This window comes from Aquarana catesbeiana, linkage group LG01, assembly GCF_042186555.1.
Source record: "Aquarana catesbeiana isolate 2022-GZ linkage group LG01, ASM4218655v1, whole genome shotgun sequence".
NCBI classification, from domain to species: domain Eukaryota; kingdom Metazoa; phylum Chordata; class Amphibia; order Anura; family Ranidae; genus Aquarana; species Aquarana catesbeiana.
Window position 1 is genome coordinate 979,522,410 of NC_133324.1, and position 11,865 is coordinate 979,534,274.

General features: G+C 44.4%; 1 protein-coding gene across 1 annotated transcript; it reads right to left on the reverse strand.

Moving 5' to 3' along the window:
* Positions 1 to 10,950: 10,950 nt before the first annotated feature.
* On the reverse strand, positions 10,951 to 11,493 carry LOC141129000 (epidermal differentiation-specific protein-like). Its single transcript, XM_073616701.1, has one exon. It carries the CDS (start codon positions 11,491 to 11,493, stop codon positions 10,951 to 10,953), a length of 543 nt encoding a protein of 180 aa, XP_073472802.1.
* Between the last annotated feature and the right edge of the window lie 372 nt (positions 11,494 to 11,865).

An 11,865-nucleotide genomic window follows, 5' to 3' on the forward strand; every position in this document is an offset into this window, starting at 1 on the left:
CTGATTACTCTATATAAATATTTATATCACTAGAGGGGTTACCAGCAGAGGGGGGGTCCTGATTACTCTATATAGATCTCTATATCACTAGAGGGATCAGCAGCCTGAGGAAGGAGGTTCTGATTCCTCTATATAATTTTTTTATATCACTAGAGAGGTCACCAGCAGGAGGAAGGAGGTCCTGATTCCTCTATATAGATCTTTATACTACTAGAGGGATCACCATCAGGAAGGGAGCTGATCCTGAATGCTCTATATAGATCTTTATATGAAGTCTCAGTGATGAGATCAGGTGGACTCATTTCATGGGGAGTTTCCTCATTTCTTCAGAATGTCTGTTGGTTTATTTCCATATTTGTGAATCTATCAGGGTGATATAAATATACATAGCTATCAGTCAACAATTCAGATTTTTTTTTCTTAGTTCTGTGTTATTCTCAATGTAAGGATTTAAGATTGTGATTGTTTCATTGACTTTTTTGTCTTTCCTAAGAAAAGAGAAATCATGCATTTCCTTTGTCACATTTCTTGGTAAGTAAAAGTCTGTTATCTGGTTCGGCAGATCAATATATCACTAGAGGGGTCACCATTTGGAGGAAGGAGGTCCTGATTCCTCTATATAGATCTTTATATCCCTAGAGGGGTCACCAGCAGGAGGAAGGAGGTCCTGATATCTCTATATAGATCTTTATATCACTAGAGGGGTCACCAGCAGGAGGAAGGGGGTCCTGGTTCCTCTATGTAGATCTTTATATCCCTAGAGCGATCACCAGCCAGAGGAAGGAGGTCCTAATTCCTCTATATGGATCTTTATATCACTAGAGGGGTCACCAGCAGGAGGAAGGAGGTCCTGATTCCTCTATATAGATCTTTATATTACTAGAGGGGTCACCAGCAGAAGGAGGTCCTGATTCCTCTATATACCCTGTTTCCTCGAAAATAAGACCTAGCGAGATTGTCAGTGATGGATGCAATATAAGCCCTACCCTGTTTCCCTGAAAATAAGACCTACAAGGACTTTAAGTAGGGCTTACTTGGGGGGGTAGGGCTTATATTGCAGCCATCACCGACAATCACGCTAGGTCTTATTTTCGGGGAAACAGGGTAGATCTTTATATCACTAGAGGGATCACCAGCCGGAGAAAGGAGGTCCTGATTCCTCTATATAGATCTTTATATCACTAGAGGGATCACCAGCAGGAGGAAGGAGGTCCTGATTCCTCCATATAGATCTTTATATTATTAGAGGGGTCACCAGCAGAAGGAAGGAGGTCCTGATTCCTCTATATAGATCTTTATATCACTAGAGTGGTCACCAGCAGAAGGAAGGAGGTCCTGATTCCTCTATATAGATCTTTATATCACCAGAGGGATCACCGGCAGGAGGAAGGAGGTCCTGATTCCTCTATATAGATCTTTATATCACTAGAGGGGTCACCAGCAAATGGAAGGAGAGCCTGATCCCTCTATATGGATCTTTATATCACTAGAGGGGTCACCAGCAGAAGGAGAAGGTCCTGATTACTCTATTTAGATCTTTATATCACTAGAGAGGTCACCAGCAGAAGGAAAGAGGTCCTGATTACACTATATAGATCTTTATATCACTAGAGGGGTCACCATCAGGAGGTCCTGATTCCTCTATATAGATCTTTATATCACTAGAGGGAGCACCAGCTGGAGGAAGGAGGTCCTGATTCCTCTATATAGATCTTTATATCACTAGAGGGATCACCAGCAGGTGGAAGGAGGTCCTGATCCCTCTATATAGATCTTTATATCACTAGAGGGGTCACCAGCAGGAGGAAGAAGGTCCTGATCCCTCTATGTAGATCTTTTTTTTTAACAATAGATTTGTATTGGAGTTCACAATGTACAGAAAGAATGTCAAGCTTCAGTTACATTGACAAGAGAAGAGTACAGAGTGGATATCAAACAGTGAACATACTATAGGAACAATACTATGCATATTCGGGGTACATATTCAATTGCTGCTAATGACCTCAACAGGAGGTTTGGCCTGTCACCCCATTTGGGTTTACACTGTGAGCAGGCTCTTAGTGAAAGAAGTTGGGAGTGACCCACCATGGACCTTGGTGAGGGTCTCCGGAGATGGGATGAGGATAAATTATTAATAATACCGCATTATTAACCAAAAAAGAAAACACTAACTTCTCTCGTAATACACGGAGGTACATATATGCGGAAAAACATTGTAGATCTACTCTTATATTTACCGTAGTTAGTGTTTTATAGCTGACCATACCTAAAAGTAGGTTTTACCACTAGTTGGTTGGTATAACATACATAAAGACTGGTAAGGTATCATAAATGTGAGGAGGCATACTTGGAAGCTCTCCAGACCCCTCAATGTTTATGGAAGGGTGGAGCTCTTTGTTCCATATAGGCAAGTCATTTTTCCATGGTATATTGGGCATTTACTGTGGAGACTACTTCTTCAATATTTGGAGGTGACTTGGAGTGCCACTCTTTAGCTATAGAGGTATGTGCAGCAAATAAAATATGGATAACTACTTTTCTTGTTAGTGGGGGAAAGTTTTCAATGCCGAGACTAAGCAAGGTAAGAGCAGGATTCAGGGTATACTTTGTTTTGGTAGTGCGGTATATAAGGGTAGAGACATCTGCCTAGAAAGGACGTAGTACCGAACAGTTCCAAAAAAAGTGTAGCAGACTGCCAGTAGTTTGACAATCTCTCCAGCAGAGAGATGGTATATTGGGGCTCATTTTGCTTAAACGAAGAGCTGTGAGGTACCATCTGTGCAATAGCTTTTGCGCATTCTCCCAGTGATCTATACATGCAGAGGTTTTGCTATTGTATTTAATAGCCACATGCCATTGCTGCAGAGAAAATACCTTCTGCAGTTCTAGTTCCTATTTCAACATGTTGGACAATTTAGCTCGCATATACAGAGGTGTGGAAAATTTGTAAAACAGAGATATCCCTTTATGTTTGTTTAGACATTTATTTAGAAGGTAGTCCCATAAAATTTGGGGGATTTCTATTGGGTTTATTATGTTGTTTGCTGAGTAGTGTCTTTTCTGAAAGGATTTGTATTTGTCCATTGCATCCTGGTCAGTTAGGGCAGAGGTGGAGAAATGTTAGTAGTTAGGTTAGATACTCATATGATGCCAGTGGGATTTTCAGACTGTACATTGGTATGTCTGCAAAGTGTTGTCCCACCAAGGAGGCCCATGCCTTAGTAGTGGCCTGAATGGTTGGGTATTGTGGGGTTATAGGTTTGTGATGCATGCAGGCAGCTAAGGCCAATGCTGGAAGGTCGTGACCCGGGGTTATTGCGAGTTCAATGTCTGACCATCTGTTGTCCGTTTGACATGAAAACCAGTAATGCATTTTGTCCAGTAGTGCGGCTTTGTAATATATTTGCGAATTAGGGAGGCTCACTCCACCTAGATGCTTGGGTTTGTATAGTTGTGTCAGAGCAATCCTAGGTCTTTTTCCCACCCATATGTATTTGTTCAAACTCATCGCTAGTTCTGAAAATAATTTTTGGGGGACAGGGATGGGTAGAGTTCTGAAATGATATAGCAGCTTAGGTAGTACTTGCATTTGGTATGCAGCAATCCTCCCTATCCATGTTAGATGTAGTTTACTGATTTGGTTTAGTTCCTCTTCTATTCTCTTTAATAGTGGAGGATAGTTGCAGGTGTATATTTTGGAAGAGGAGGAGGTTACCTGCACACCAAGGTACGTAATCGAGGGTTGGTCCCAGTTACAAGGGAATATTTTATGTAGGTTGGACTTGTCTTTTTTTGGAGTGTCAAAACATAACATTTGTTGGTGTTGACTTTATAAAAGGAGACCTGCCCAAATTTATGTAAAAGGGTTTTTATTGCGGGAATGGAAGATTCTGGCTTAGATACAGTGAGAATGATATCGTCAGCAGAGTCCTATTTTATGATTTTCCGAGCCTACTTTAATACCCTGTATGGATTTGTGAGATCTTATGTATTCCGCTAGAGGTTCTATGACCAGAGAGAAGATGATGGGGGAAAGTGGGCAGCCTTGTCGGGTGCCATTAGATAGAGTACATGGGTCTGATAGTAGACTAGATGAGTAGACTCTAGCCGTGGGGTTGGAGTGCAGAGACATAATTGCTGAGTGTATCAGGCCAGATATACCAAATTTACTTAAGGTCTTGGAGAGATAGCCCCAGTGGACCCTATCAAAGGCTTTTTCTGCATCCAATGCTAGGAATGTACTTGGTTCTTGGGTGGTCTCTGCTAGTCTCAGAAGGTTCAGAATCCTTCTGGTCCCATCAGGAGCTTGTCTGCCCTTTACAAAGCCCACTTGGTCAAGACTAATAAGAGAGTGAGTATATAATACAGTGTGTACAGTTTCTAATACACTTCATGTCACAAATCAAAGAAAAATGGTAATCCCACCCAATTACTGTGTGTAGTTCTCACCCTATATCTAAGGGGTGTGTAATGAAATATGTGGTAAACAAAAACAAACGGAGGAATCTACACACCCATTTGCGTTAACTACATATTTATTGCATCAAATAAGTGTACAAATATTGCTAGCACAAACCAAATGACCCCACAATCCCCATAACCTCCCAAAAAAAAACCCTCTTAAGTTGACCCAAAATACCTCACCCTGTATGGGACAGAAATGCACCACCCCTCGTAACCTAGAGAGGGGTGGGGAGTACAGTCCATGCAGGGAGCTGAGCCCACCCTCTCCAATACAGACACTCCCTTTGAAAAATGGTTCTAAGGCAACCTACCAGAGATCACTAAAACCCATTCCCTAAGGGGTGCAGTGATCCACTTTCTAGCCACAATGGGCGTTTAATACACTGTCCCGTGGCGGAACGGGGATACATGGGCCAATAAGAAACCACAACCTAGTAAGCCCATAGGGACACCTGCACAGTCATAGATCAGTCATAGGTCAGTCAGTCATGTATGGAATATTGGTGATCAGAAATTGGGACAGAACACTCCGATATCCATTTGATATCAGATCATGCGATATCCGGCTAATTAGCATGGTCATACAATTCCAGCGCTCGGCTGGCTGACATTCAACGGGAATGAAACCTGCCCACCAACCGCTTCATTTGTAACATGCCCATCAGATGGAACTCAACATTGGCAATGCTGCAGCGGCTGCACACGCAGCAGAGGGCCATCAATGAGTACCTGTGTGAGTATGGCACCAAGACAGGGTCAGGGGAGCTGGGCTTCTTTTCGCCATGCCATTGGCTACTGATCAATGATGCATGCACTGTACTGTCATTTTCAGGTAGAAGTAAAGTCCTTTAGACAAGCCAGGGTCATACACAGGCAAGCAGGCAGGTTAGGTAGAAGAGTAGTCCTTAGGGTAAGCCGGGGTCAGAGCCAGGAGAAGATCAGAGTAGGTCAAGGAACAGTCCAGGTCACAGCAAGATAACAGGTAACAGATGCAGGTTCAGGAACTCATGGACAGCTGAAGACAATCTAGCAATGAGAGAGAATCATGGGAAGCCTTTTATAGACCATCAGAGAATTGGGTCTGTCACGCTATGTGCGCACCGTCCCGTTGCGCAAGCGCCGAACCGCAATTCTACCATGCATATGCGCAGGAACCTGTCAATAATATCTGTTAACAGTCATGACATGGGCCTCATTGTTATTTCCCTGACAGAAGCAATATACTGATGGAAGCACTTAAGCGGAGTGTGGGACGTTCTGTTACAGCCTGATGTAAATGGACACAGGTCTGTTTACATTCAGTCACCCAGAGAGCCATCACAGATCTGCCCCTGTCCAAAGTGTAAGCGTAGACCCAAGCTAAACGAGTATGGGTGTAAAAAAACGGACATCTGTCCCATTCAGCTCTGATTCAGCAGTGAATGTACTCACAGATCCCCTGCTGAATGGAGCAGACAAAGCCAGTGTGAAAGGGCCCCTCATTCACACAGGTACTGTGGCCACATGAACAAGTGGTTTGCTCATGTGGTTGGAGCCTCCTGTTACTCCATGGGGACACAGGGGCTGTACAAAACACAGCCACAGTTCCTAAATTGACAGGTGTATAGGTGGAGGTGAGCGGCCCAAAATGCACACTATCTACATTTGGGGCTGCACCCACACCTATTAAATTAGAACCTGTGGTTGTTTCCTTACAACTGTTACAGCCCCATAGTCTAACACAGGTGCCTGCACACAGCTCCAGGTGGCTCCAGCCACATACATGAAAAACAGGCCCCATGATTTCTAATGGCAGCCCCAAGGTTGGAGAGAGGCCCTGTCTAGGGATGCTACCTGTCCTGTCTTCACCCGGACAGTTCAGGTTTTGACAAATGCATCCGGGTTTCAGTCTGCCTGAAACCCAGACACACATACTTCCATTTCAACTGATCTAATGGGGGGGTCTTTATGGGGAGCCCCTATATTATGGAGGGGTGACTCTGATCCCTATATTACAAAGAGGGTGACACTGACCTCTGTATTATATGGGGGGAGGGTGACACTAACCTCCATATTATGGGGGGGGACACTGACCTCTGTATTATTGGGGGTGACACTGACCTCTATATGAGGGGAGAGGGTGACACTGACCTCTATATTATGAGGGGGAGGGTGACACTGACCTCTGTAATATGAGGGGAGAGGGTGACACTGACCTCTATATTATGAGGGGGAGAGTGACACTGACCTCTGTATTATGAGGGGGGAGGGTAACACTGACCTCTATTTTGAGGGGGGAGGGTGACACTGACCTCTGTATAATGAGGGGGGGTGACACTGACCTCTGTATTATGAGGGGGGAGGGTGACACTGACCTCTGTATTTTGAGGGGGGGAGGGTGACACTGACCTCTGTATAATGAGGGGGGGTGACACTGACCTCTGTATTATGAGGGGGGAGGGTGACACTGACCTCTGTATTATGAGGGGGGTGACACTGACCTCTGTATTATGAGAGGGGTGACACTGACCTCTGTATTATGAGGGGGGTGACACTGACCTCTGTATTATGAGGGGGGTGACACTGACCTCTGTATTATGAGGGGGGTGACACTGACCTCTGTATTATGAGGGGGGTGACACTGACCTCTGTATTATGGGGGGGTGACACTGATCTCTGTATTATGAGGGGGGTGACACTGACCTCTGTATTATGAGGGGGGTGACACTGATCTCTGTATTATGAGGGGGTGACACTGACCTCTGTATTATGAGGGGGGTGACACTGACCTCTGTATTATAAGGGGGGGTGACACTGACCTCCGTATTATATGGGGGGGTGACACTGCCCTCTGTATTATGAGGGGGAGGGTGACACCTGACCTCTGTATTATTAGGGGGGTCTGGGTTTGGAGTCATATGTCCGGGTTTGGAGTCATATATACTGGTTTGGAGTCATATGTCTGGGTTTGGAGTCATATGTCCGGGTTTGGAGTCATATATCTGGGTTTGGAGTCATATATCCGGGTTTGGCATCATGTATCCGGGTTTGGCATCATATATCCGGGTTTGGAGTCATATGTCTGGGTTTGGAGTCATATGTAGGGATGGGCCGAACACCCCCATGTTTGGTTCGCATCCAGAACATGCAAACAGGCAAAAAATGTGTTCAAACATGCGAACATCATTAAAGTTTATGGGATATGAACATGAATAATAAAAAGTGCTCATTTTAAAGGCTTATATGCATGGTGTGGTGTCAGGGGGGGCGGGGTCACCTGTACATGTCACTGGGTAACCCTGCGGCATTCCCCGTTGCGTCAGAGGGGGCGGGGTCACCCGCGCACGTCACGGGTGGCCCTGCCCTCAGCTTTGTAAGAACTGTCACGGCAGGTCTAGCGTCATTCAGCGGGCTCCTCCCATGGAGGTGGATCGTGTCGTGGCGGCGTCTTTCTCCGTATCTCGGGATGAGGAAGGATTACATTGCTGGAATTTTGTTTTTCTTTTTTAATAAAGGAATTGTCCCATGCTGTGTCTGTGTGTTTTTTACAATTTTTGACACTTTTTTGTGAAATGGTAGGAGTACAATGTATCCGTTACCATTTTACACAGGGGGGGGTTGGGATCTGGGGGTTGCCTTGTTAAAGGGGGCTTCCAGAATCCGATAAGCCCCCCCACCTTCAGACCCCCACAACCACCAGGCAAGGGTTGTGGGGATGAGGCCCTTGTCCCCATCAACATAGTGACATCCTCCTCATGTTGAAGGCATGTGGCCTGGTATGGTTCAGGAGGCGGGGCGCTCTCTCTTCCCCCCCTCTTTTCCTATGTCCTGCCAGGTTGCGTGTTTGGATAAGGGTCTAGTATGGATTTTTGGGGGGACCCCCATGCCATTTTTTAAATAAATGCTGGTGCGGGGTTCCCCTTAACATCCATACCAGACCTGAAAGGGCCTGGTATGAAATTTGGGGGGACCCCATGCTCTTTTTTTTTTTAATTTTGGTTCGGGGTTCCCCTTAATATTCAAACCAGACCCAAAGGGCCTGGTAATGGACTGGAGGGGGGATTCCATGAGTTTTTTTCAATGACTTATCTGTATTGTAGAGACCCGACAATTTATTAATAGCTGCGATCAGTTTTACATGACTTTTTTTCTTTAGAAATGTCATTTTGCTCTCGGACTGTTCTAAACACGGGAAACATGCGCCCCTTTACAGGCATACTATAGACACCCCCCAGGCACGATATTTAAAGGAATATTTCACTTTTATTGTTTCACTTTAAGCATCATTAAAATCACTGCTCCTGAAAAAACTTCAGTTTTTAAAACTTTTTTTTCCATTGATACATGTCCCCTGGGGCAGGACCCGGGCCCCCAAACCCGTTATATGACAATAACTTTCATATTAACCTTTAAAATCAGCACTTTTGTTCTGTGGCTTTCGAATTTTCCCGAGAACACCCCAAATTGTTCGCTAGTCGGCGAACGGGCGAACAGCCAATGTTCGAGTCGAACAGACAGCCCATCCCTAGTCATATGTCCAGGTTCGGAGTCAAATGTCCGGGGTTTAGTCTGCCTGAACCCCAGACACATTATTCAGACCAGAGAGTGGCTCCCCAAGTAACCGAGATCGTCACACACAAATCTGTTCGCACAGTTTGGCCACACCCACTCTTCACTGCGCCGCAGTACTACTCCCCATGGTGTACCCAAAGGCTTCCCAGATCTTTTACAATCCTACTACAATAAAGTGTTGGGGTTTGGCTTGAAGAAAAGGTGGCAACCCGGGCCCTGTCAGGTAGGCTGTATGGAGCCCCATAAATTTCTAACAGCAGCCCTACAAGAGGGGTGAGAGCAGAGTGATCATAATATAGGCTTAATGATAGAAATAATAACGTCAGGGATCCCGTCCTTTGTAATTACTAACCTGCACCATGCAGTAGAGATGGAGAGAAGTGGTGACATCTCTTCAGTGTCTCATGTTGTATTTATGGAGCTATTTAGAACCTGAACACTCAGATCTCTCTTTCCTCTGCATGGTGCAGAATAGTCATTATAAAGGGCCGGGACCCCTGAACTTCCCATTATTTCATTTCATTAATCCAATAAGTTATGCTCACTGTGCTGTAACCCCCATTGTATTATATATGGATTTGTGGTGGGTTTTTTGAGAACACACCTTGTTATGTGCATTTATAACTATTTACCTGCTGGTGCTGTCCGATATATATATATATATATATATAGTATTCATATATTTTTTAACATGGGAGTTTATTGAAGTTTGAATTCCACTGAATAAATAGATTGTATAAAATGACATAAAATGAAAAGCCGTGTACATTATAGAAATCAATGTGTGTATGTGAGTGTGCATTTGTCCTTCTGTGTGTGTCCCCCCCCCGGTATATCCCAGCCCAGTATATCTCATACACAGACACACACAGATCACTACCATACAAAGCCATTTATTGCTATAGAGAGAAAAACAGAAAAAAGAATTACATTGTCTCAATAAACATGTTACAGGAGAAGATCACACATCTGATCTGATCAATATGAAGATTATTGATGAACCTCCAACTAATCAATGTCACTTTCCTGTGATCAAATGAATGGAATCCCAGGAAAGAAGTCATTATTGATGGGATAGAAATGGACCAACATCCTCTATAGAAGTCACTCCTCCATTTCTAATAAACATCTCCTGTTCCCCAATGGAAACATTTGTATCTTTACAAAGATCTGATCTCTGTGTGTTTGTATGGAGTGAGCACAGTGTCCAGATGATGACACCGAGAAGGAAACATTGTCAGATCATCAGAAACACTGTGACACCCACCTAGACATCTCCTTTCCTTTCTTATATAAAAGTAACATTACATTGACATCATTGCTAAGGAAAGTCAATTTCTATACCTTCAAATATGTTACTTGTTAAAATAAATCAATAAAAAGAAATACAAAATGTATAATAAATCTTGGGAATTTAAAAAATAGAGAAAAGGAACCTTCACTCAGTCCATAACACAAACACAACACAAGATTTGTCAGAGTTACAAAACATGATGGAGTAGAATTTATAGAAAATTTAGTTCAGTAGAGATCTTTCAAGTCTTCTTCAGACACGGTGTAACTAAGAAAATGTATTTTGTGGAATTCAGATGGAATGGTTTAAGGTTCTCTCACCCTGTAGAGGACAATGATTTAATCTCTGGAGGTCTTCATCAGGTCAGGATTGGTGTTCTCTGGGGGTCTTCATCAGGTCTTGATTGGTGTTATGGGTGGTAATCTTCATCAGATCAGGATAAGCGTTTTCTGGAAGTCTTCATCAGACAAGGATTGGTGTTCTCTAGAGGTCTTCATCAGATCAGAAGAAGTGTTATGGGAATCTGGACTCTGTAACAGGCAGGCCGTGGATAATATCAGAAATCAGAAGAAAAGAAGAAGATACAGCACTGGCTTGGGATTTCATGGTAAACGGTGGAGAGATGGACAGTCCACCACTTCTTACTCGAGAGCCTCTCTAACCTCAGGGGGATCCAGAGGCTTCAGGGAGCTTACTTTATCTCCCCAGCCTAATGCATGATAATCTGGAATGTCATCTCCTGCCACAGTGACCCTCTGTTCACCTTTGTAATACTCTTCAGAATACAGGACCCAGGCCCCATGGACATTTTTTTGTGATGAAACTATGTTGTCAAATCCATACGATTTAAGGGAATTTGCAGCTTTGGTCAGGGTCACAGATTTGCCCCCATAGTAGCCGTGCTCAAACAGAGTAATCGTGGGATTATACAGACCGCCCTTCACAACTCGCACAGAGCTGATTTTCTTCTCAAATGCTGGGATTGAGGCATAAGAACCTTCCGAATAGCATTTAAACTGTCCTGTATAATTGATTCCACTGAAGACAATCCATGGGTCTCCGTGGACTTTAAGAGATCGAGCTCTCTGCAGGAATCCAACAGATGTCAGGTCTTCCGTTTCATGGTCTATTGACACATAGTCTCCCTTGAAATTTGGAAGCTCGAACAGCTCGAGAGAACTCATCTTCCAGTTGTATGTGAGGGTGAGATGATGGGAACGGATATCTCTCTGCAGGTTGCTTTGAGTTCTCTTCTTGGCTGATGGTGAATTTATACAGGAGCCTTAGTGCTGAGTGGACTCATTTTATGGGAGGTTTCATTATTTCTTCAGAATATCTGTTCAGAGGCGGTACAATGCGTGGGCGGGAGGGGCGTGTGCCCTGGGCGGAGTGTGAGAGGGGGCGGGTTCAGGACCCCGCGCTGCGTTAGTTCTCCCGGTGTAGCGGTACTGAACACAGCTGTTCTGTCCTCCCCCGTTTGCTCTCCCGGCCGTCTTAACACAAGCGGCCACACTGACAGGGGAGGAGAAGAGCCGCGGGCTGTGTGTGTAAGAGCC

Coding starts and splice junctions, on each gene's coding strand:
- LOC141129000 (XM_073616701.1), bottom strand. CDS start 11,493: ATGAGTTCTCTCGAGCTGTTCGAGCTTCCAAATTTCAAGGGAGACTAT.